A 27,552-nucleotide genomic window follows, 5' to 3' on the forward strand; every position below is an offset into this window, starting at 1 on the left:
ACACATGATTGACGACAATAAATAAATAAGTTAATAAATAAAGAAGTAATGAGTCAACACTATTTTTGTATTAGAATACGTAGTGCTTGAATTTTGCTCAGCAATTGTAGTTCCAAAGCCCGCAGTGAATCCTGGCGCGCTCGGCCTTTCGTCATTCTTTCGATGTCTCTCCGCTAAAGTTTGCCGGCTGCTCACGATCACTGGATGCATTTCATCTCCGAAGCATTCGCTCTATTTTCCACCCCACGGATGCAATGATCACTCTCTCATCTCCATAGTAATGCACCCAGTTCCTTGCATCCACTGCACTGAAAGCTTCCCATAGCATTCGGAAGGAAGTGGCTCTCCCCCACGAGGAAACAGCACAGGAACAGAAATTCACCACGGCATCAATTCGGACGGCTAGGACACGACTGCACTCGGAATCGTCCGTTCAGTTGGTGAGTGTTCGTTGAGGTGTTCGGTTTGTCGAAATGCCATCGGGTTGAATCCTGTGTCGAGGGCCGGTTTCTCGCTGCCACCACCCACTTTTGTAGTCCCTCCAGTTTGAAGAGCTGCTAGAAGCTGCCTGCTGCAGTGGTGGATGTAGAAGGAATAAGAAGCAGAAGCTGAAGTGGCCTCTCGGCCGGAAACAATGTGTGCGAGCGAGTGAGGAGGATGAGGGTCGCCGTCATTTTCGGTCTCATTCCGACAGATGCAGATTGGATCGGATTGCATCCGGAAGAGAAGCTTTTCCTCCTAGAAGTGTTCTGAGTGCAACTCTGTGCTTGTGCAGGGGTGGAAAACTCAATCCAGAAGGGGAATGCAGTTGGGCGTTGGATGGGGATGACTAGTGTGTGGCGAGACGCTGTGTGCCAATAAGAAGAAAATTGTCTGAGGAGAAAGCGCGGCTGAAAAGGAAAAGTGAAACATACGAAGGAAAAGCGCCAAAATTTTGCCCGTCTGTGAACTGGTGCTCGTTTCTTCATGGTCGCAGGATGTTGTGAAGACTTTTCGGCAGAGAATTCGAAGGTGAAACGAGATGCGGTGTGTTTGTGCTAGTTTCTAGTTGCGGATTTCGGTCGTGGGTGTGTTCGAGGAAGATATTTTCCACCGTCGACGTTCTACTTGTGAATGAAACTGAGTGCATCTTGGATTTCGATGAAACTGAAGTTGTGCCAATGAATCGCTAAATGGGGAGCGGAAGGTAGAGTTTATCAGATGTAAACTATGCATGGAGCATTCCGAATGTGTATACATGGAACAATCTTGTCCGGAAAAGTTGGTTAAGCTCAGTATCGAAAAGTGTAACATTGCCGAGTGGGTACTGTGATAATATGTGACACAGTTTCTAATAGGGAAGAAAGCAAATAGAGATTTGATCTATGGACTGCTCAAGAAAATCAATATGGCTAGTGTGAACAAATTTCATGCAAAATGCATTGAAGCATTGTGTTCATCTCAAATTAATTCCACATTTTAGCGTCATTCCAAAACTGTTTTAAATGTCCACAATACATTCCGGTATCCAGTTGATTTTGTTGTTCAACTATATTTGTTAAATTAAAAACTTTACAACTGTAACAGGTTTACAATGTACAAGTAAAACTAACCTGATCTAACTCGAGCTGATATTATCATCACAAATTTCAATCGTTGTATAAGATTTTGATTTACTTTCAATGTCAGCTAGAAAATAAACAAAGATATATGCTTTATGACTAACTACGAAAAGTAATGCAAGGACCGTCCAGAAATCATGTGAAGCTCTAGGTGTAGAGAGAGAGGGTAGGCTCAAGCTTTACAGCTTTTTTTTTCCTCTCTGGCATTTCGACCCAGCTGAGACAGCACCTGCTTCTAGGCTTAGTGTCCTAATGATTATTTTCCTTAGTTATTAACTGATAGCTTTCATTTTCATACGCTTTCCATATTTGCATGTGTATATCGCGTGGCAAGTACGAAAATACGCTTTGCTCTTGGCAGTTGAGAAAATTTCCCATCCGAAGAGATCCTAGACCGGCGGTATTCGAATCCACGACACTTAGCTTGGTCTTGCGAAATAGCTGTGCGTTTACCACTAAGGCTATCAGGGCCCCTAGCGTTACAGCTTATACAGTTTTGCAATTTTCGATCGTAGAAGCGTTACAGAGCAAAAAACTGAGAATAAAAAATTGACAATTTTGTAGTTACGTAATGAATGAATACTACCGTCAATAATCTTTCAGTTTTCATCATGAAGGATTCGAAATGTTTTTCCATCAAGTGTTCTGTTGAGTCATAACTTCATAGAAAAACTTTTAAGAAAACGCATGAAATATGAGTTATGTAAGCAATTTGAAACGAAACGTGAGCTCAAATCCAGTGCTGCTTAATTTTTAGTAAACGTCACATTCATTCATACATCTCTCAAAAACAATTTCAAATGCTCAACGTCAATGACAAAGAAATGCTTAATACATCTGCTAATCAATAAATAAAACCAACTTTTAATTGTTTGGATACAATAACTCTCAAGAAGTTTTCCTATACTATTTCGTGCACAATTCATTAAAAGTTCATGTATTTAAATGGATGTGCGACGTTAGGCATAATTATGATAGGCATAAATACGAAAGGCATAATATACGTTTGGCATAATGGACGACTGGCATAATTTTCGAAATCAACTCGAAATTGTTCTGGCGACAGATTGAGGGAAAAAAGTAGGTTACTTCTGGGGATTTTTTTTTATTTCCGTACGGGTTTGGGCCGAAGGGTCTCAGATTTTCATGAAACTTTTTCCACAGGCAGGGCTCATCAATATATGAATAAAAAAATTGAAAAAAAATTCAGGGTTGCCTATTTTCCCGGAAAACTCAGTTGGATTTTTTTGTTTTCCTCTGACACTACTTACTTTGAAAAAATCATAACTCAAGAACGAAGCAACATAGAAACAAAGTTCTTTTTATGAAATGAAAGCAAATTTTCTCATGAATAAAAAAAATTAATTGGAAAAAGTTTTCCACAAAATTTTCCACCGTTGAGAAAATTCGCAAAGAAAAGCCGGGAAAGCTATGCTCCAACTCGTGGAAAATTTTCAAAGCAATATTTTTGAGAAGATAATTTCATAAGCTTTAATCGCTGAAATTTTTGAAATGTACTATTTTTTTAGTTTTCGAGTTATGGCCAATTTTGTGGAAAATGACCATATAAGCCTTTTCTTTGAAAACCCATATTTCAATCGGAGCATCGGAAAAACAAAGATTTTTTATCAAAGCAATTGCAAATTTTCTTAAACATCTGATAAAAAGATATGGGATTGGTTTTAATGAATGATGATTCAAAGAAATGATTTTTCAAAGAAAAGGCTCAAAATGACACATTTGCAAATTTTTTACAAAATTGGCCATAACTCAAAAACGAAAAAAAAAAGTACATTTCAAAAATTTCAGCGATTAAAGCTTATAAAATTATCTTCTCAAAAATATTTTTTTGAAAATTTTCCACGAGCTGGAGCATACTTTTTCCGGCTTTTCTTTACGAATTTTCTCAACGGTGGAAAATTTTGTGGAAAGCTTTTTCCAGTTAATTTTTTTTATTTTATGAGAAAATTTGCTTTCATTTTCATAAAAAAAACTTTGTTTCTATGATGCTTCATTCTTGAGTTATGATTTTTCTAAGTAAGTAATGTCAGGGGAAAACAAAAAAAAAAACTGAGCTTAAATAGGCGAAATAGGCGACCCTGAATTTTTCTCAATTTTTTTTATTCATATATTGATGAGCCCTGCCTGTGGAAAAAGTTTCATGAAAATCTGAGACCTTTCGGCCCAAACCCGTATGGAAAAAAAATCCCCGTATTTAATGTCATCTACTTTTTAACAAAACGTGAACGATTTTTGGAAACTATGTTGTAGCTCATCTGGAGGGCTTGCTATCTTCATCAGAGATGGAATCAGCTTCGAAGTGATATCCAACATGGAGGATAACGGATTGCATCATATTGAAATTGTTATTTTGGAGACTGGCATCAAGGTTCATGGAATCTATCGTCCTCCTGGATTTGAAACCGATCAGGTATCAGAAGGCCGGCTCCAAAGGCACGTTCCCCACCAGTTGGGAGATTTGTGCCATCGCCATATTTGAGCCTATTTCATCATCTACCCGATGGGAGAGGAAAGGGAAGGGAAAGATGGGAGGAAATAGGAGTGGGGTCCCTTGAAGAGGGAAGATCGCATAAGCGAAATGAGAGCATGTAGCTCCACACCACAATGGGTTCGAACAGCGCCCTAAAAAGGGCACTGCAAAACGCATGAGCGTAAAGAGAGCCTATAGCTCATTACCACAGCGGGTTAAGAATAACAGAATGTCCTGAAGATTCAGGCTTCTGAATTCAGTTTCACTTAATAAGTGTTTACCAAGTAATTGGAATCGCATTTGCGCAAAAACTGGACAGTCACATATCGGGTGATACGAAGTTCCATAATCGGAGTCACAACTATCACACACAAATGAGTCAGCACGCTGAATATTTGCCATGTGATAGTTGAGTCGGCAGTGGCCTGTCAACGCTCTGACCAAGAGACTGCAATTCTGCTTTGACAGATTTGTTAAACACTTCGCCACCCTTGGAGATGGCTCAGTAATGTACAATTTTGTTTGACGACATGACTCCAAACTATTCCAATATTGCTTGTGCTGAGTTGCCGCCCAAGAATTTATCTGAAGCTTCACCCAGCACTTCGAAATTGGAATAGCCGGCTGAGGGCCAATGAAGTCATGCGATGCTCCATCGCGAGCTAGCTCATCAGCCAATTCATTTCCAACGATGGAAGAATGGCCAGGTACCCATACAAGGTTTACAGAGTTGACTGAATTCAGTTCCTCAATTTGAGTTCGACATGCGATAACAAGCTTCGACCTTGAGTTGGCCGAAGCGAGAGCTTTTATAGCAGCTTGACTATCTGAACAGAAGTATATGACTTTACCCATTACGCGCTGTTGAAGTGCTGATTGCACTCCACACATAAGGGCAAATATTTCCGCCTGAAAAACGGTGCAGTTTCTACCAAGTGAGTAAAACTGATTCAGCCTTAGCTCACGAGAATATACTCCTGCACCAGCTCTACCTTCAAGAAGGGAGCCATCAGTGTAACATACTATATTGTTTGATATACTTCTTTCCAAATAGCCAGACGTCCACTCTTCCCGTGAAGGGAATTGTGTGGTAAATGTCCTGTAAGGAAAGTGACAAGCAATTGTGAGATCACTTGGAGCAAGGACAATTTTGTCCCAATTCACCAAAAGTGGAAACAACGAAGTGTGTGTAGATCTACGATTCACTGGATTTTTCTCCAGTAAATCCAGTACCCATAAACGGTAAGAGCAAGAAAGTGCTTCTTGTTTAAGATATATGTTTAGTGGCGCAACGTCGAAAAGGACCTCGAGCGCTGCTGTGGGAGTTGTAGAGAACGCACCAGACATCGCCATCAAGCACATCCTTTGGAGATGGCCCAATTTTGATTGGATTGTTCTCACTTCGCCCTTTTGCCACCACACAAGACATCCATATGCCAATATTGGTCGAACAACTGTTGTGTAAATCCAATTGATATATTTGGGTTTGAGGCCCCAAGTTTTACCAAAGGTTCGTCGGCATTGACCGAAAGCCATGCAAGCTTTTTTGACTCTGAAATCAATGTGAGGTATCCATGAAAGTTTGGAATCTAGAATGACTCCGACATACTTTACTTGATCAGTCACATTATTCTCAGTGTCAAAAAGACGTAAAGGTCGAATTCCATTGCGGTTTCGTCTTTCCGTAAACAGAACAATAGATGTTTTATTCGGGTTAACCGAAAGGCCATATTGGCGACACCAACTCTCGACTACCTGAAGAGCACTTTGCATCAGGTCGAATAGGGTGCTTATGTACATACCAACTATCAGAGCTAGATAGTCGTCGGCAAATCCATATGTTGGAAAACCGCTATTATTGAGTTGCCTCAATAGCGTATCTGCTACGAGATTCCACAAAAGTGGTGACAAGACTCCCCCTTGGGGGCATCTGCAGACACTCAATTTTCGAATCGCTGCTTGACGCAATGTCGAGAAGAGATGTCGGTTTTTGAGCATTTGATGAATCCAATTGGTAATCATTGTAGGTAGCCCATGGTTTCGTGCGGCTTCCAATATGGCATCGAAAGACACGTTATCAAAGGCCCCCTCAATATCCAAGAAAACACCCATGCAGGATTGCTTCTGAGCGAATGCTTTCTCGATATCGTATACAACTTTGTGTAAAAGAGTCACAGTGGACTTTCCAGATTGGTAAGCATGTTGATTCACATGAAGAGGCATGTTTGCCAAATAAACATCACGGATGTGATGATTGATAATGCGTTCCAGACATTTCAGAAGAAAAGAGGTCAGACTGATTGGTCTAAAACTCTTCGCTTCTTCATACGACGCACGTCCACCTTTCGGGATAAACTTTACAGTAATATCACGCCAGGATCTGGGAATATACCCGGTAGCGAAACTGCTTACAAGTAGCTTTTTCAAAACATGTTTGATAAACTCAAACCCCTTTTGGAGCAGAACAGGATAAATCCCATCCGCTCCTGGAGATTTGAAAGGAGCAAAACTATTAAGTGCCCATTGAATCGATTCAGTAGTTACGATACTGCGAGCCGAGGCCAGAGACTCGTAACTACATGAAAAGACATTTGGTTCATCCGTAGATGCTATGTCCACACATCCGGGGAAGTGTGTATTGAATAAACATTCTAAAACTTCTTCATCAGAAGAAGTAAAGTCACCATTAGGTAAGCGAATTTCGTTCACTTGGAAATCCTTAGATTTTGCAAGGATTTTGTTCAGCCGACTGACTTCACTCAAACTGGAAGCATTTGTACAAAGGTTTTTCCAGCCGGATCGTTCAGCAGAACGAAGAGCCTTCTTGTAAGCCTTGCGAGCCGACTTGAACGACTCTGATCCAGCTGAACGGCGTCTGTTCCAACTCCTTCTACATTGTTTCCTGAGTCTAGTCAGATCGGAATTCCACCATGGGGTCCCTCTTGTAGTCTTTACAGACCGCAGAGGACATGCTTCTTCAAAAGCTTCCATAATGTAGGATGTTGTAGTATCAACGGCATCATCCAGATCACTTGGATTTTCAATGGACGGAGAATATCTATGAAATTTGGTCGCAACCAATTCAATATAGAGTTCCCAGTTTGTTGACCGGGGATTCCTAAAACGCAAAGTCTGCGCAGTTACATTTGAATGTTCAAAGAAGATGTAGCGATGATCAGATAATGATTCCTCATCTGATACATGCCAATTCGTCAACTCGTGACTGATTCTATTCAAGCAGAGCGTTATGTCTAACACTTCTTCTCTATTAGAAACCATGAAGGTTGGGCGATTGCCTATGTTAAGTAATCCAAGGTCTGTACTACTTAAGTATTCCATCAGACTGGAGCCTCTTTGCCGTGTAGTTCCGGCGTCCAGAATAGAACTACGGACAACCCGTTCCGGTGGTAAGAGTCCACCAAACGGGGTAACCCCAATTCAAGGTGTGATGCGAAAAACCGTGCTGAGGAATGAATGGTCGAAGGGGTGAAAAAGATGTTCGGCCATTAACGGAGCCTGTGGGGCACCTGGGCACCCCTCACAGTATTTGTCCCTTACCGCGTTAATGCAGGGCTCTGGCGTGGTTGACCTCTTTTCCCGTGCTACTCGTGGGATCCAAAATGAGTACAAATTCAAATAATAATCAGATTAGTAGTGGTAGTGCAGGTAGTTGCAGTAGTAGGGAAGCGAACCCCTTCGCAAGAAGTGGGCTAGCTAGATCTCCGTTGAGGAGAGTAGAAGCAGGAGGAGGCAGCAGTGCACGTAGTGCCAGTGCTGGAACCCATATTTCATCCCCGGCTAACGCATCGGGTGAAGTTATGGATGGAGCGTGGTTGATGAGGGCCATCAATAAAAGTAGAGATGGGCTCTCTGCGATGGAAGTGGCTGCACAGCAGCTCGACTCCATAATTGACTTTGCGTCCTCGAAGTCTAACATCAGCAAGGACCTCAAGCAGGCCTTGCTTAGACTTCGTAAGTCAATGTTGGCGGCCAAGCAGAACCATGTTGAACCCATGGTGACTGTGGCTGCGGCAGAACCCGTGGAACTGAAGGTGCCGAAGTCTACCCAGACGGAACCCTTCGTTTTCGCGGGCAGCCCCAAAAGCGTGGAAGCGAATGCTTACAGCAAGCAATCGCAGAAGCGCGCGAGGCAGCCGTCAGGGGAGGAGCTACCCGGCGGCGCTCGTAAGGCCAGGCGGATACTGACCCCGAAAACCGGCAGAAGTGCCGGAAAATCGGACCCCAGCCAGGCGTCCCGGAAAGCCGAGAAGGGTGGGCCCGAAAAGGCTGGCCCCTCACGGAGTGATGGGAACAGGGGGTTGCGACCTTTGAGAGGTCCTCCATCACCACAGGTCAGGGCGGAGCAGGGGGGGGACGCCCCCTGGACAACCGTAGTGAGGAAGAAGAAGAAGAAGAAACAGGAGAATCAGGAGCGCAGGGATACCAGACCTAAGAAAGGTAGGAGGGTAGGTGCCAAGCGCGAAAAGGGTGATGCGATCATCATCAAGACGGAAGAGTCCAAGTACTCGGAAGTCCTGAAGGCGATGCGCAGTGACGCGAAGCTTGCGGATCTAGGAGCCGACGTACGCAGTGTAAGACGCACTCGTACAGGTGAAATGATCCTCGAGCTCAAGCGCGACAAGGAGCGCAAGGGCGCCGCCTACAAAAGTTTGGCGGAAGAGGTCCTTGGCGCTGGTGTTGAAGTGAGGGCTCTGACGCAGTCAGTGACTCTGAAGGTGATGAACCTTGACGAGATCACTAACGCAGAAGAGCTCGTCACGGCACTGCGGCAACAGTGCGAAGTGCAGGTGCCCACCACCGCCGTTCAGCTACGGAAAGGTCCGGCAGGTACTCAGGTGGCCTTAGTACACCTACCTGTGGCAGACGCAAATAAGTCCGCTAAGGTAGGTAAGATCAAGGTTGGTTGGTCAGTATGTTCACTGAACATACATGAGCAACCAGTGATCTGCTTTAGGTGCAGGGAACCTGGACACAAGTCCTGGGGCTGTAAAGGCCCTGATAGGACTAAGTTGTGCAGGCGTTGTGGTGAGGAAGGTCATAAGGCACTAGGCTGCAAGAACCCTCCCAAGTGCTTGATTTGTTCCGGCAAGTCCGTGAACAACAATCACCCAACGGGAGGCTCAAGGTGCCCGACCTTCAAACGAGCCATCAACGAATCACAGTGCAGGTAACGCAGCTGAACCTGAACCACTGTGACGCAGCTCAGCAACTGCTGTACCAGTCAGTTGCTGAGTGGGGGACGGACATCGCCATCATATCGGACCCATACCGAGTACCCGCCGGCAACGGCAACTGGGTCGTGGATGGATCCGGAAAAATGGCGGCGATATGGACAACGGGTAAATACCCTGTCCAGCAGTTGGTGTCTACTACCTACGAGGGCTTCGTGATCGCCAAAGTAAACGGGGTCCTCTTCTGTAGCTGCTATGCGCCTCCGAGTTGGTCGACCGAGCGGTTCACGCAGATGCTGGACTGCATGACGACCGCGCTGACAGGGCGAAGGCCAGTTGTAATAGCGGGCGACTTCAATGCCTGGGCCGTGGAATGGGGAAGCCGTAACACGAATCAGCGAGGTCAAATCCTGCTAGAGGCACTGGCCGTGCTAGATGTCGATCTGGCTAATGTTGGTGCCAAAAGTACCTTCAGCCGTAACGGAGCGGAGTCGATTATCGACGTTACTTTTTGTAGTCCTGGCCTAACGAGTAGTTCGAACTGGAGGGTAGACGATGGCTACACTCACAGCGACCACCTGGCGGTTCGCTACAGTATCGACTACAACAACAGCAGGCAGCGGGTTGAGGAAGCGGCTAGGTCAAGGCCAAGCCCTCGTAGGTGGAAGACATCGTACTTCAATGATGAAGTACTTAGGGAGGCGCTCCGCCGTGAGCGTAACCTACTCGGCCTAAGCGGGGACGAACTGGTAGCGGTGCTTACGCGTGCATGCGATGCGACCATGCCTAGAAAAGTCCACCCTAGGAATGGGAGACCACCGACATACTGGTGGACTCAAGCTATTGCGAACCTGCGCCGTGCCTGCCTACGGGCCAGGAGACGGATGCAGCGAGCACGTACCGAGCAGGAGCGTGAAGAACGACGGGCGGTGTTCACCGCTGCCAAAGTCGCGCTGAAGTCTGAGATAAGGGCAAGCAAAAAGGCCTGCTTCGAGGGACTCTGTCAGAGTGCCAACGCGAACCCGTGGGGTGATGCCTACAGGATCGTAATGGCGAAGACAAGAGGTGCAATTGCTCCTACGGAGCAGTCTCCACAGATGCTGGAGGGGATCATCGAGGAGCTCTTCCCGCGCCACAACCCTAGCCCATGGCCTCCTTTTGTAGGACAGCCGGGGATTGGGGCTGGTGATGAGGATAGAGTAACTGATGAGGAACTTGTAGGGATTGCAAAATCCCTAAGCATGGGGAAGGCACCAGGCCCGGACGGAGTTCCAAACCTGGCCCTCAAAGTCGCAATCTTGGAGGCTCCCGGTATGTTCAGATCTGCTATGCAGATATGCCTGGACGAGGGAGTATTTCCAGATGCGTGGAAGAGGCAGAGCCTGGTACTATTGCCAAAGGCGGGGAAACCACCCGGTGACCCGTCGGCGTATAGACCAATTTGCTTGATTGACACGGTGGGGAAAGTGCTCGAGAAGATCATCCTCAACAGACTGTCGAGGTACACCGAGGGTGTAAATGGTCTCTCAGGCAACCAGTTCGGCTTCCGGAAAGGGAGGTCCACTGTAGACGCTATTCTGGCGGTTAAGAAAACCGCTGAGATAGCACTCCAGCGTAAGAGGAGGGGTATTCGCTACTGCGCAGTAGTGACTCTGGATGTAAGGAATGCATTTAATAGTGCCAGTTGGGCGGCTATTGCTGATGCGCTCCTGCGTCTGGGGATACCCGAGTACCTGTACAAGATTCTCGGAAGTTACTTCCAGAATCGGGTATTAGTCTATGACACAGAGGTGGGTCGGAAGTGCTTTCACATAACCTCAGGAGTCCCGCAAGGTTCCATCCTGGGTCCGGTGTTATGGAATGTCATGTACGACGAGGTGTTGAGATTGAAATTCCCGGCGGGTGTGGTCATCGTTGGCTTTGCCGACGATATTACGCTGGAGGTCTACGGTGAATCGATCGAAGAAGTGGAATTGACTGCAGCCCACTCGATCGCAATTGTGGAGGAGTGGATGAGCTCCAGGAAACTGGAATTGGCTCACCACAAAACGGAGGCTGTTGTTGTCAACAACCGAAAGTCGGCGCAGCAAGCGGTGATCAGTGTAGGCGACTGCACAATCACTTCGAAGCGCTCCGTCAAACACTTGGGGGTGATGATCGACGACAAGCTTACCTTCGGTAGCCATGTCGATTATGCCTGCAAGAGAGCCTCCACAGCTATTGTGGCACTGTCCCGGATGATGTCCAATAGCTCTGCGGTGTACGCCAGCAAGCGTAAGCTTCTGGCCAGTGTCGCCTCGTCCATACTGAGGTATGGTGGCCCGGCTTGGGGCACGGCTTTGAGTACCGATAGCTACCGTAGCAAGCTAGAGAGTACTTATAGGCTAATGTGCCTGAGGGTTGCGAGCGCGTACCGTACCGTGTCACACGATGCACTTTGTGTCATCACCGGTATGATGCCTATTGGTATCCTTATCATGGAAGACATAGAGTGCTTCGAAATGCGCGGCACAAGAGGCATACGCAGGACTGCCAGACTGGCCTCCATGGTCAAATGGCAGCGTGCGTGGGACAGTTCCACCAAGGGAGTGTGGACTCACAGGTTGATTCCGAGGTTAGATATCTGGGTCAATAGGCGCCATGGGGAACTAACATTCCACCTAACACAGGTCCTTTCGGGTCATGGATGCTTTAGACAATATCTACACCGTTTCGGTCATGCGGGTTCTCCCGAATGTCCAGTTTGTGCAGGTTTAGAGGAAACGGCGGAACACGTTTTGTTCGTGTGCCCGCGTTTCCGCACAATGCGTGACCGCATGTTTGCCACATGCGGTCGGGACACGACTCCGGACAATTTGGTCCAGAGGATGTGTGCAGACGAGTTTGGCTGGAATGCCGTTTCATCGGCTATCACCCACATCGTCTCGGAACTCCAAAGGAGGTGGCGTGTGGACTCGAGGAGTGACTAGTGCAGACGCTAATCAACAGGTGGTCCAAGGGTTCGCAGTCGGCTACGTAGGTCATACCGGTGCCCTACGGTCGAAATCGACCCTTACAGCGATTAAGTGGCCGCGGGGAGAACATCCTGGTAGCGCTGCTGTCGTGGCGCCGGCCTACTGGGTGGATACGAGCCTCTGGTTGTTCGGGGCAGGTGGAGGCCCCTTCGTCAGCAATCCCAGCTCGTGCTAGCTGATAGGGCCTGAGCCTTCAGTAGGTCAAATTGCGAAGCCCGCAGTATCAGTTCTTGATACCTGCGGTGCAGCTGGGCGCGGGCTTAGTGGTCGACCCTGCCCGCCTTCAGCGGACAACGGGAGGTGAGGACCACCCGGGAAGCTGGCAATGCGCCAGCATGCTACCTTGGTGGACCCCCATAAGCGTGTCATCGATGTTCGTTGCTGCATGGCTACGCAGCTAACCTGGAGGATGCGATGTGCAATAGCCCCTCTCCGAAGAAATGCCTTCTTGGTGGTCCCGGAGAGACGAAGGGTTTGGCGGCAATGGAAATGGTTTAGTGGGTCGGGGGTGTAGTCCTGTTTACTGCTTGTACGTAGTAAATGGTCCCCAACCCCACACTCCCGGACCTCGGTCCGGAGTCTGTTGAGCAGATTATCCCCCCATTGCTTAGAAGGAAAAAAAAAAAAAAAGACTGGAGCCTCTCAAATTGATATCTGAGCTGCCCCAGATGATGTGATGAGCATTGGCATCACTGCCCACAATCAGCGGAAGGCCTTTTGTTACGCAGTGTACGACAACTCGTTTGAAGTCATCCGTTGGGGATGGTTCATCATGTGGTAAATATACCGAACAATAGACGTATTTCCTGTTGAGGTCACCAACAGAAACATCGATTGTGACAGCACATACATCTCTGGTAGTTAACTCAGAACTGAGTGTAGCAACGATTGCTTTATTTACGAGCACGCATGCGCGGGGCATGGAGCGCGAGTTAGCCATTTCAAGTTTGCTGAAAGTAGCAAAAACTGGGTCCACAAGGTTACCTAGATGGAAGTTCCCTCTATGAAAGTAGGGTTCTTGAACTAGCGCCACTTGGGCTGCACCATTTTGCATGAGTCTGCAAAGATTGATCGTTGCTGTTCTTTTATGCTGAAGATTGATCTGAGCTAACCTAACCGTAGCCACTACCCAAACTAGGCAGGATTAAGCTTTTTGCAATCTCAGCACGAAAAAGACCAGCAACGAAAAAACCAGATCGGTATCTATTTAAAGTCGCCAAAGGCGAAACAGCACAGAACACACTGTGTAAAACGCATATTGCGAATCCATATAGGTGATAATTTAAATTAAATGTCAACATATTCATAATCCCACCCTTATTAAGCCTCAGGATAGAGACTGAAGAAGGGCAGCCGATTATCTCGGAGAAACACAAGGTCACCTGCACCATTGCTCCGGGTAGCACAGGAAGGACTCAATACTGTGGAGGGCGCCCTGGTACCCCACAGGCTCCGTTAGCGGTTAGGTTTTATTTAGACCCCCCTAACCATTCATTCCTAGGCACGGTACGCATCACACTATAAATTAGGGGTCACCTGTGAGGTGGACTTTTACCACCGGAACAGGCAGTCCGTAGTGTTAATTCTTAACCAGTTGAAACAACCGCTACCGACACTACGCGGCTATCTAGGCTGCTCGGGAAAAGGAGGTTAATATTAGCTTAGCTTAGCTTAGCTTAGACTGACTACACATATCAATGGTTGCTATTCCGTGATTGACCGAAGTCAGTGAAAATGCACAAAGAATCAACTAGAAGTTCGGCCGGGATTGGCCATAATCTTCTTCAGTGTGCATAATTCAGTGCCTCTATTTATACAGGGTCAATAACGGCGCCGGCCACGTCCTTGCAGTCAGGTGGGATTGGAGGAAGGAATGTTAGTGTGTAACCTTTGCTATATGGAGACCGTGTTTACCTCTGCATCTCCACAAAGATTACTGGGAGGGATGTTTGTTAATAGGGAGGATCGTTGGGTCACAGGATTCACTTTGATAAGCGATTAGACCATGATAAATTATTTGACGCGAGCTAAGGATCGAACACTACCAACCTGCTTCGCGAACCGCGCCACTAATAAATCATGCCACGCGAGCGACGCGCGACACGATTGATCCTGCTCACATCACCCGCCCCCGCAGGAGCAAGCGACGCGAGCAAAGGATCAAACACAACTAACCTGCTTCACGATCCGCGACACTAATAAATCATGCCACGCGAGCGACGCGCGACACGATTGATCCTGCTCACATCACCCGCCCCCGCGAAAGCAAGCGACGCGAGCAAAGGATCAAACACAACTAACCTGCTTCGCGAACCGCGCCACTAATAGATCATGCCACGCGAGCGACGCGCGACACGATTGATCCTGCTCACATCACCCGCCCCCGCAGGAGCAAGCGACGCGAGCAAAGGATCAAACACAACTAACCTGCTTCGCGATCCGCGACACTAATAAATCATGCCACGCGAGCGACGCGCGACACGATTGATCCTGCTCACATCACCCGCCCCCGCGAAAGCAAGCGACGCGAGCAAAGGATCAAACACAACTAACCTGCTTCGCGAACCGCGCCACTAATAGATCATGCCACGCGAGCGACGCGCGACACGATTGATCCTGCTCACATCACCCGCCCCCGCAGGAGCAAGCGACGCGAGCAAAGGATCAAACACAACTAACCTGCTTCGCGAACCGCGCCACTAATAGATCATGCCACGCGAGCGACGCGCGACACGATTGATCCTGCTCACATCACCCGCCCCCGCAGGAGCAAGCGACGCGAGCAAAGGATCAAACACAACTAACCTGCTTCGCGAACCGCGCCACTAATAGATCATGCCACGCGAGCGACGCGCGACACGATTGATCCTGCTCACATCACCCGCCCCCGCAGGAGCAAGTGACGCGAGCAAAGGATCAAACACAACTAACCTGCTTCGCGAACCGCGCCACTAATAGATCATGCCACGCGAGCGACGCGCGACACGATTGATCCTGCTCACATCACCCGCCCCCGCAGGAGCAAGCGACGCGAGCAAAGGATCAAACACAACTAACCTGCTTCGCGAACCGCGCCACTAATAGATCATGCCACGCGAGCGACGCGCGACACGATTGATCCTGCTCACATCACCCGCCCCCGCAGGAGCAAGCGACGCGAGCAAAGGATCAAACACAACTAACCTGCTTCGCGAACCGCGCCACTAATAAATCATGCCACGCGAGCGACGCGCGACACGATTAATCCTGCTCACATCACCCGCCCCCGCAGGAGCAAGTGACGCGAGCAAAGGATCAAACACAACTCTGCTCGGGAAAAGGAGGTTAATATTGATGATTAACTCCTGACGTGCCCAAGCAGCCAGTTGGAAAAAGTTTCATGAAAATCTGAGACCTTTCGGCCCAAACCCGTATGGAAAAAAAATCCCCGTATTTAATGTCATCTACTTTTTAACAAAACGTGAACGATTTTTGGAAACTATGTTGTAGCTCATCTGGAGGGCTTGCTATCTTCATCAGAGATGGAATCAGCTTCGAAGTGATATCCAACATGGAGGATAACGGATTGCATCATATTGAAATTGTTATTTTGGAGACTGGCATCAAGGTTCATGGAATCTATCGTCCTCCTGGATTTGAAACCGATAGATTTATCTCTATTCTTGAACGTGTGATATCGTCTGCAGACCTGGATACTCCTTGTTTGATATTCGGAGATATGAATCTTGCCATAAATAACACAGAATCACGTGGAGTTCAAAAATATTTGCAGCTATTGGCTTCTTATAACATGGTTGTAACTAATACTCACAGTACTCGCCCAATAAGTAACAACGTGCTTGATCATGTGGTTTGTCCTTCAGATGTATCTGGACGAATAACAAATTTCACTATGGACTGTGAACTCAGTGATCATTGTTATATTTTGACTCATTTTGAAACTGCAACTATGAAAGTCAGTCAAAAACTTACCAAGTCTATCGTACACCACCAGCAAATAGACCTGCACTTCCGCATGTTTCTGGAAGCCACTGACTTCTCATGCTTGCAACCTAACGAACGACTGTTGGCAGTTACGGATCGTTTCATGCAGCTGAAGCAATCGTTTACTACGCAGATATCGGTAAATATCAAAGTCAAGAGGAATGTATGCCCTTGGCTTAATCTAGACATTTGGAAGTTGGGTAGAATTTCCAACAACCTTTTTCAAAGGTGGAAGAGAAATCGCCAAGATGTGCACGTCAAAGATCTGTTAACTCATGCAAATAAAAAACTAGCAGATGCTAAACGTCGTGCCAAATCTGCATACTACCAACAACTTTTTTCGACCAACAATCCCAAGCAGTTATGGAACCGGATTAACAATATGCTAGGAAATCAACTTGATTCAACTAAGCAACAAACGCTTATAGTGGATGATACTGAGATTACTAAGCCCGAAAATCTTGGAGATGCGTTCAACAACTTCTTTTCATCTATTGGAAATAGTACTGCTAGCTGCCTTAATTCAGACGGTAATATTAACAAATTCAATACTATGGACACTTGCGGTCAATCTATATTCCTGCGACCTGCCTCACCAACCGAAGTATCCAACATCATACGAGTGTTAAACAGCTCTAAAGCAACTGGAGTTGATGGATTCCCAGTATCAGCGCTTAAGAAATACAGTGATGTCCTCTCCCCAATTATATGCACCAGCTTCAACGATAGCCTTACTTCTGGAATCTATCCCGACTGTTTGAAAAAGGCGCTCGTTTACCCTATTTTGAAAGGTGGTGACCCTAAAAATCCCAGCAACTATCGACCTATATCTGTTCTTCCTGCTATCAACAAAGTATTCGAGAAGCTTCTGTCTGCGCGTCTCCAAAGCTTTTTGGATAGTACTGCTCTACTCAATCCCAAACAATTTGGATTCAGACATGGATCTTCAACAGAAGTAGCTGTTTTGGAGTTAGTCGACGATATTGCGAATTGTATGGATAAAAAATCGGCAGCTGGGGTAGTGTTCTTGGATCTCTCAAAGGCCTTCGATACGATTAACCATTCGATTCTTCTAAAAAAACTAGACGCATATGGCATACGTGGCGTTGCTAATGATCTGTTGCGAAGTTATCTGCTGAATCGTCAACAAAAAGTAAGAGTCTCCGGGATTAGTAGTGAGTACCGTAGCAGTAACTGTGGAGTGCCTCAGGGCAGCAATCTTGGACCTCTGCTGTTTCTTATCTACATCAACGATATTGCAAAGCTCCAAATTAAAGGACACCCTAGACTGTTCGCCGATGATACTGCAATCATGTATAAGAGCAACTCCGTAACAGAACTATTTGCAGACATGTCAAACGATTTGCGTCTGGTAACGGCGTATCTAGAGAACAATTTACTGTCATTAAATCTGCACAAAACAAAATTAATGGTCTTTGGAGCTAGAGAGAACCATGCTGCACCTCATCCAACATTGACAGTAAATGGCCGTAACGATTGAAGAAGTTTCGTATTATAAATACTTGGGCATCTACATTGACAACAAGCTACGTTGGGATTGCCATATACGAAATACTGTTGATAACTGCGCATCGTTGTGTGGAATTCTAAGAAAGCTGTCGAAATATGTGCCACAACATGTTCTACTAAAAATATATTTCGCTTTTATCCATAGTCGGTATCAATATGGTATAACGACTTGGGGTACAACCTTCAACACATACCTTAAAGACATCAGATGTGTTAAAGCAATATTCAAATTGGATTACCTGCACCCAACAAATCAGCTTTACAGCACCACTGAACATAATATTCTACCAATACAAGGACTGTACATCATGAGAACAGCCACGATAATGTTTAAAATCCTAAACAATCTCAATCTGCATTATTACTGGAACTTTAATGCTGCTGCACATCACCATCAGACTCGATATGCTCATTTGCTGCAGAGAACTGGCTTTAGAACGGAAGTTGGAAGAAGAAGATTTCAAAATTTAGGGCCGGCAACATACAATCGATTACCAGAAGAAATCAAGAGTGCTCGAACGATTCAACAATTCAGGCGTAACCTTATACTTTATATAAAATCTAATATTGATCAATTCATTGTTCGATAGTATTTATGTAGAACTTTCTCTAAACTGAATTCAATAATGTAACTCGACTAATTTAAATAGCTATTTCAATAAGCTCTAACGTCCCTTTTAAGGAACACTAGCTCGATAGGGATTGTGAGTATTATTCTTATTGCTTTATAGAATGATCATAAATATTAATAAATATTTATACATCAAACTATAAATAGTTTTTTTATACTATCAGCGACAAATTTGATATTCAAATAAAAGATTACCATTCAAAATTCAAAATAGTTTGGGGCTATGTATCTCAGATTCTAGTAATTCTAATTGGTTGAAGTTTGAATGACCTTACAAAAGCTGAAGTTTTGTGTGCACTGATTTCATTACATTGCAGTTTTGTTAAAAAAATAGTTGGTTGTTCAATGACACAAGAAAGTAACCCATATATTTTAATTGTATTTGAAAAGGGTAAGTTGTTGATGGTTGATGTGTTCTGCAAAGATGCGTAACAAGTAAACAACTTTGCTGTAGAAATCAACCACCCACTTCTAATCGTTTTATAATTAAGATAAAAATATCTTGGTTACCTACTTTTGTTTTTGGAAATCCTCCAAAACTCTTTGTTAAATGGCAGCAATGTAATGAATTCGTTAAAACTTCAAGTTATTTGTGATTCGTGATCAAGTTTCAGCCAATTCAAACTAACAGATTCCCAAACTTCGGACTTCTGCATGCGAAAATAGCATTTTATTTCATACTGTTGTCACTTACTCTAGATGAACCAATCTTCTAGGAAGTAGCATCGTGACCACCAGATCTTTTGCTTGATACGTGTGTTCAGCAGGAGATCAAGCCCATGCAACATCATTTGCGATCACTTTGTTCTGGGATGTGAGTGGTCAAGAATTTGAATTTCTTTTTATCCATGTAGACGTAGTTTTTCGTACTGATGTTTTTTGATAACGAAATAACGTCGCTTCCGGAACCAGTGTACAGACAAGACAGCTTTTGAAAATTTCCTCGGTGAAGGGCCCACTTGGCGAATGTTGATACGGGAGGTAGCTTGGACATGGTTCTGCGGTTCTTCATTTCGGGTTGCCCAGTGCAATCGTGAAACGTAATTCCAAGCACTCTGAACAAGTCCGGATTCCTTTTACACTTGTTCAAAATTGATCTTGAACCTCTAGGCTGGCACCCTCTTATACCCCTAAACAAGATGTTTTTTTTAACTTCCTTGGCTACGGCATTTGCATGGAAACAATTTGTTTATCGAAGTAGAGAAAATTTTCGTTGCATTTATACAGCTAAGACCTAGCTACACAGGTCATCTAATAATCAACGATAAAATTACCGCTGTTCGTTGACGTTGATTCAACGCAACCCGTTGACGCTAACGTTAACCAACATGAAAATCAACGGAACGCCGTTCACGTTTATCTCGATAAAAATTAACGTTAACGGCGTTACTCGTTGATTAACGTTAACAACCCTGGTACTTACACAGGGAAACAATATGCGCTACTCAGGATCAGTAGCATCCTCAATGTGTAAGGACTGGTGCTCCCCCCGAACAATAACAGCGCCGGCTGCGACCGAATGCAGGTCAATTTAGGGATGGGAGGGAAATGCACTTACACAAGAAAATACTGGAAAGAGTTTTTTTTGGTAAACGATACCTAAATATATAATTTGAATTCAACAAGTAAGCATATGAGCCTCTCTAATTATTTTGTTATAATAAATTATTTTGTTCTTTCGATCTTTACTGTGCGAAGTGTTTTGATGCTGTGTTGTTCTCTCTCACGGGCAACTTGAAAACAGGGCACACAGTAAAAGTCAAACTTTTTATAGCATGCAGAGGCTCATAGACGGATGATCGATACCGATGAATCTATGACAAAAGGTCGAAAGACAAAAGGTCGAAAGGACAAAAGGTGACGCGCTTTGTATTTTTCTCTATCTTAAAACATGAATTTTGTTTATCTTAAAAGTAAGTCAATCCGTAGCAGCTGCCATATATGTTATTATCACAAATTAAGTCGTATAAGAGTGCAGATTAGTTTGCCACAAAATCTATACACTTGCATTGTATGCTTAATTCTGTCATATAAAAAATGCTTATATGTCGCCTCCACTTTTGTTCGTATTTTTATACTTTTGTACGTATATTTTGGAAAAATCGCTCATATAAGCATCGTATAACACTTAAGGTGATTGCATTATACGTACACTCTGTTTCAGAGGGGCAATATTTTCTTAATCTTCTTCTCCGTGCCCTCAACATCATCCGAGTTCGGTGACATACTCTAGAGCAGCATGCTGCCTTTGCCTTTTTGCGAGGGAGCAAAAAAAAAATGCTTGGCAGAGAGGCAACGAAAAATGAACGAGGAAGATGCAGCACAAAACACAACAGAGTAAAATTACATCAAAACAGAAGGCTATCATAACTTCCCGAGGACTGTCTTGTTCGTGCGGTACCCTCGAGAGTTCTTGTGAAGGTGAGCATCGCCGCAACAAGAGAGAGAGAGTACTAGAGCACCTCGCATTTTTTTGCACTCTCACTTGAATTGCTTTTTACTCCTCAGAAAAGTGGCAAAATCGACCCATCTTTACAAAGCAGAGGAGTTGATATCAAGCCTGGTTTTCTTAGTTGATGCTAAAATTTGTAGAATTCTGGGAAATTGTTCATAGATTCCACCAAAAACTATGCGGAATATTTTATTAGAAAATGAACATCTCTAAAGAACGTTATTTAAGAAATTTTTCAGAATTTCTGCTGAACAATATTATACATATTTTTCCAAAACTTTCCCCCTAGAGTGCTAAATAAAACACATGTAGAGTAAGGTGGGGCAAAAGTTCAACCTTAGTGATATATTCAAAGTTTCCAGAAAAACAATACCAGTTGAAACAAAACAAACACCATACAGTGAACCTTCAACATATTGGCTATAATTTTGCTGAACAAACTTGTGTCAAAATATTTACCCATTTTTAGTTAAAGCAGTTTCAAAATTGATTGTCTTAAACGAACTTTTGTCCCACCGGTGGGGCAAAAGTTCGAATCAAGCGTGGGGCAAAAGTTCGCTGGCTAAAACACGAAATATTGATATTTTTATGACAGACATACTTTATACCAGCCGTAAACTTAGGTTTGACGAAAAATACACACTTAATTTTCATTTAAAAAAAAGCCTAAAACAGGATTAATTATAATATACTCAAAAATAGCGGTTTTTCGCAAAACTAAGTAGAAATGTAAAATTTTGGTGTCATTTTTCGCACGATCAGACAAATTTTGCTAAATTTGAAGATAATATGTGGATTTTAGGCAATTTGCAATTTTTTCCGTGAGTTTATACATGGGTCGAATTTTCGCCCCGCTGATTCGAACTTTTGCCCCACTATGGGCCAAAAATTGTTTTCAAGCATTTATGCAAAAACTAATGCAACTCAAATCATCCTTATGATAGGCGTAGAAACGCCCTTACATAAAACATTGAAAAAATCAGAGGAGGTTGTGTACAAGACACGACCGCATGACGTTAACTACGCCAAGTGATTTTCTACATTTGAATTTTAGTCGATTGACATAATTGCAGCCTTCCTATAGTTCGAAATCTAACATCATATCATGACGGTCGCAACATTTTAGATTTTCAATTGACACCCAGTATATTGCCGTAAGACGTAGTTAACGTCAAAAGAAGAATGCGCAAAGAAGAAGAAATCGGTCTGCTTTTGTAGTGCACTTGCCAACCTAAAAGAATCGTGGGTTTGGTTGCGTTAGAAAGGGGTCGACATTTTCCCAATTTTCGATAGTCTATCGTCAAAAATCAAAAGTTTTCTCCATTTGAGTAAAATGTTGTATAAATTTCCGACCAATTGGTGGGAAAATATTGAAAACCTAGCGATAAATGGCTGAGTTAATAGAACTCAAAATCTTACATAATTTCGTGACGGTCGCATTATTTTAGATTTTCAATTGACACCCAGTATATTGCCGTAAGACGTAGTTAACGTCAAAAGATTTTATCTTCAATTGGTTCCTCGCAACGAAAGTTTGACCAAAAATTACAATATTCACGTCAAAAAACAACAAATAGCCATAACTTTTTCAATACTCAATTGATTTTTATAATATTTGGAATGGAAGTCTCTTACTTGAATAGCATTCGAACCACCATGACATTTATAAGTTTTGTTTTGAATTGAGCCAGATATCTTTGAAAGAAACTCTTGCCCCACTTTACTCTACACCTGATTTATTATAAAAAGACATATCCAAATCGCAGCACATTTTTGAAAGCCATTGCCCACAGGTGACAATGTTATACCTATGTTCTATATAGATGAATTGTCGAAACAACTTTTACTGTGCGCCGTGTGTTGGTACTGCCTCGCTCCCTCTCTGACGGGTAACTTGAAAACAGGGTGCACAGTAAAAGTAAAACGTATTATAGCATGTATAGGCTCATTCTTCCATCGTTATAGCACGCCTTACCTTACGCCTGACACATAGGCAGTCTGGTAACCAAACAGCAAGCTTGTCTGCTATAAAATCAAACCAGCTCTACACCTTCCCACATGAACTGGCGTAGATGCAGTGGTATATTCGGTCTACTGTGGGAGCCAGTTCAATGCATCATTATTTCCTTCCCCTTCCCCTCTCTGGTCTACATTCTGACGTGGCAGGTGCCATTGTTGCTTTTGAATAGAAGATGACCAGCACTTATCTGCCCATAACTGCAAAACAGTCACATTCGACATTATGACAAATTGGAGTTAATACCATGGAGAGTTATCAAATGATAAATACTTTCGAGCAACTTACTGAAATCTGTGAGATTGTTCTAGAAAATTCGAAAAAAAAATACCAAGCTGTTTTGTCACATTGGTAATTATAACCGCATAACAGTAACATTGAGATTATAAATGAGCCTCGTAATGTAACAGCAATGAAATTTCTATCAGAATTATTTTCTGACTATTCACCTAGTATGCGATGTGAGTTGTACAAAATATCAGCCTTAAATAAGCACTTTTGAGTTCCTGGTAATTTTAGAAATTTTTTTTACGCATTGGCGACATCCGGTTGTTTCAGCCGCTCGAGATTGTACCGGGGCGGGCGTCGGTACCGTACATCATTGATGACGGATAGTTTTGGGCGCAGTTTCACCATCACCAGGTTGTGGTCGGAGTCAATGTTAGCGGCTCGATAGGTACTGACGTCGGTTATGTCGGAGAAGAGCCGTCCGTCGATCAAAACGTGGTTGATTTGCGATTCTGTCTGCTGAGGTGATCTCCAGATGTACCGATACTGGAGGCTATGCTGGAAATAGGTGCTACGAATGGCCATGTTCTTGGAGGCGGCAAAATCTATCAGTCGTAGGCCATTCTCGTTCGTCAGTCGGTGGGCGCTGAACTAAACCGAATAGCGCCTTCCACTTTTATACTAGAGCTGACGATCTATACAGCGCACTTCTTCCTACATTAGATTTAGCGCACAGGAAAGGCAGCGCTGGTAAAAAAGCGGAAGACGCTATTCGATTAAGTACTAGAACTTTTATATGTTATCCTGAATATATCGACAAAAATCGATTAACAGATATAATATATATAATAAACAGAAATATGTTTTTAAACGTCAATATAAATTATGTATAACACCGAGAGTTTCAATGCTCCAGAAGGTCGGGAAATTAAAAAAATACATGTTTTTATATCGGATGGAAGTTTGATATCAGACCAACCTTGTTATCTTTCATCATTCTGACAGAAAAAAACGATCTAATTGACTGTGTACATAATTAGATTGCTTCATGCATATCGTTTACAACTTACACGTGGGACTGAAAGTGTCGAGAAGAAAACATGAGTCCAAGTGCGAATATTGTGAATGGGGAAAACGACGCTCGGATTCAGTTATCGAATGATAGTGTTTTGTTTTCTTGCAGGATTCCGGAAAGAAAAAACTAACACAAAACTCCAGTGCTCAATTCCTAGGATTGAAATAGAAGTGACCTACGGGACGAATGTGCAGGAATTAAAAAAAACGTAAACGAAAGGCTGATCAATACATCGGTGGTGAGCGAATGGACGGGAGTCGCTAAGCGAGAGTGAGAGAAATTAGCCGCCCAGTCGGTGTGTGTATAAATTTTGCAAATCGACCCTCCCTGAGACCCAACCCCCCAAGTTATGGTCCAGGCAGGGTGACAAATTGTCCCAGCAGCTGCGAAAAGGGAAAACTCATACCGTACAACAACACATAAATTATTGATTGGATTTCGATCACATACGGAGCGTTTTATGGTGGAGACGTATATAAAAAAGGGGGATAAAACTGAGATTTGTGCGTAGTGGTGCAGTGCAGCATATTTGAGCGGCCATATCGGTGGATATCGGTGGAGTGAAAAATATTGTGTCGCCGTGCTCCGAGCAGGACTTTGTGCGGTTGCTGCAATCGATCTTTGACGGTGATAAAAATTGTCCCAGTGAATAGTTTTCGGGAGAGGAAAACCGTATATGACCAAGAATTTCGTGTCCAGGTTAAAGTGAGGAAGTGATTTGCAAATCGAAGAACGCTAGAAAGGAAAACGTTACAACCAGAATGAGGTGTATCAGGATAAACGACCCGATGGTTATGATAGCCCTGCTTTTGGCACTAAGCTGGATGAATTTCGGTAAGTAAAGCCGCGTGTATGTTCGAATGGAAAATAATAAGCAAGTTCGTTGGATTTCAAGATTCCGAAGCATTTTGGGTGATATATACATACAAATTTTCATAACAAATATAAAAAAAAAGTTGTTGCTCATCTATATTGAATTTTTATCTGAGTTCAACAGATGTTCACTCAATAATTCCGTAAGGGATTTTTTTTGTAAAAAACAGAACTTATTACCCATCCATGCATTGACAGAAATGTGAAATAGTGAAATGAAATAAGAATTTAAAATATTGAGCTTTTAAATAAGGCCCTTATTGTGAAAATTCAACAAGTGGGGTAAAAGCAACAAGGTTAAACAATGTATAATTAACCCCTCTACCGGCAGTTTCATTTTTTGCCGCAAAATAAATATTCAAATCGTTATAACTTTTTTGTTTTTCAATATTTTTGTACCATTTTTTCACAAGTTCTTAAACAACTCTTCTAGTTTAGGAATCCGTGTCGATATTAATCATTGGTGATCGGGTTTTGAAGATATTCCTATATTCCTTGGGGGACCGACATTTTCCATTTAAAATGTCTTTGGCAGCCATTTTGTTTTGGTCAATTTTTCAAAAAAATAAAATGTGGGCTATATAATGCCAGGTAGGAGCTACCCTGAAAAAATCATACAAATTCTTGGAGATATCTTAGAATTACTATATGATGTTTTTTGAAGTTTTTAAGATCTTTATTTGTCCAGGGTGGTACCAGAAACATAAATGCTCATTATCAAAGACGGCTGCACCAAATTGCTTCATTTTTCACAACATACTCTCATTAATGTATTGTTACAAAGAGTGAATATCCGAATACGATTAAAATTCTGTAGCCTGAGAAATTATCGGGGGTTTCTGGTTACGCGTCGGTCCCCCAATGAATTTAGGAATATCTTCAAACCCAGATAACCAATTATCAATATCGACAAAGATTCTAAAACTAGAAGAGTTTTTTGAGAACTAGTGAAAAAATGGTGCAAAAATATTGAAAGACAAAAAAGTGATAACGATTTGAATATTTATTTTGCGGTAAAAAATATTTAAATCGCAATAACTTTTTTGTTTTTCGATATTTTTCTCTTCTAGTTTTCGAATATGTTTCGATATTTATAATTGGTCATCTGGATACGGAGATACTCCTAAATACCTTGGGGGACCGTCACGTAGCCATAACCCACGTAAATATCTCAGGCTACAGAATTTTAATCGTATTCGGATATTAACTTCTCGAAATGATACATTATTGCGAGTATGTTGTGAAAAAATAAAGCAATTTGATGCAGCCGTCTTTGAGTAATGAGCATTTATGTTTCTGGTACCACCCTGGACAAATAAAGATCTTGAAAACTCTAAAAAACCTCATATCGTAATTTTCAGATTTCTCCAAGAATAATGAACCGATTTGTATGATTTTTCCAGAGTAGCTCCTTATTACCTGGTATTGTATAGTATACATTTTATTTTTTTGATAAATTGCCCACAAACAAAATGGCTGCCAAAGACAGTTTATATGGAAAATGTTGGTCTCCAAGGAACATCGGAATATCTTCGAAACCAAATCACCAATGATTAATATCGACACGGCTTCCTAAACTAGAAGAGTTTTTCGAGATCCCACCCTTATTAAGCCTCAGAATAGAGACTGAAGAAGGGCAGCCGATTATCTCGGAGAAACACAAGGTCACCTGCACCATTGCTCCGGGTAGCACAGGAAGGGCTCAATACTGTGGAGGGCGCCCTGGTACCCCACAGGCTCCATTAGCGATTAGGTTTTATTTAGACCCCCTAACCATTCATTCCTAGGCACGGTACGCATCACACCATGAATTAGGGGTCACCTGTTAGGTGGACTTTTACCACCGGAACAGGCAGTCCGTAGTGTTAATTCTTAGCCAGTTGAAACAACCGCTAACGACACTACGCGGCTATCTAGCAGCAGTGTAGCTCATCTGAAACAGCATTTGGGGTAATGACACATCGATCTGCATAGATTTGATTTTAAATTGGAAGTTTCCCATGGTAATTTTGCCACTATTGAAGGTACTGGCTGGTCCCAGTCCATTTTTTTACCGTTTTCGTCTTTCAGTGTCCGTCCACATCTGTTGCGTAAAGATCTTGTCTGATACCGTCGTGGCACCAATTAGGCCAAGAGGATCGGAAAGGGTAGCTATTAGTGATTTCTCAGGCGAGTGGCAGTATCGACATCGTCCGTTTCCGTGATGACGCCATCCATGTAGACATCTTCACCTATCGCTCTTGCCGCGAGCGGAAAATGGGTTCCTTCGTCGGCTGACAACTGTTGAAAAGTACGGGTCACCAAAATGGGTGCGGGTTTGGTTCCATATGTTATGGTGTTCAATTCACCCATTGCAACTTCTTCATCTGGAGAAAACCGGTAGAATATCTTTTGGAAAGGTCAATCTCCTGGTGAAATCTGGAGAAAACATTTTCTCGACGTCTGAACGAAACATTTTCTCGAC

General features: G+C 43.6%; 1 protein-coding gene across 8 annotated transcripts in view; it reads left to right on the forward strand.

Annotated features, from left to right (window-relative positions):
- Positions 1 to 450: 450 nt before the first annotated feature.
- The window catches only part of LOC5577895 (Down syndrome cell adhesion molecule-like protein Dscam2), a 574,667-nt gene continuing 547,565 nt past the window's right edge, over positions 451 to 27,552 (forward strand). For 7 of the 8 annotated variants that reach the window (XM_021842939.1, XM_021842944.1, XM_021842942.1 and 4 more), the window contains exons 1-2: positions 451 to 1,186; positions 24,324 to 25,049. In XM_021842939.1, the coding sequence (XP_021698631.1) occupies positions 24,977 to 25,049 (73 nt within the window). In that variant the 5' untranslated portion in view covers positions 451 to 1,186; positions 24,324 to 24,976. The remainder of the gene's footprint in view (positions 1,187 to 24,323; positions 25,050 to 27,552) is intronic. The other variant, XM_021842938.1, reaches the window with a different exon arrangement.

The sequence above is a fragment of the Aedes aegypti genome, chromosome 2 (assembly GCF_002204515.2).
Source record: "Aedes aegypti strain LVP_AGWG chromosome 2, AaegL5.0 Primary Assembly, whole genome shotgun sequence".
Classification (NCBI taxonomy): Eukaryota; Metazoa; Arthropoda; class Insecta; order Diptera; family Culicidae; genus Aedes; species Aedes aegypti.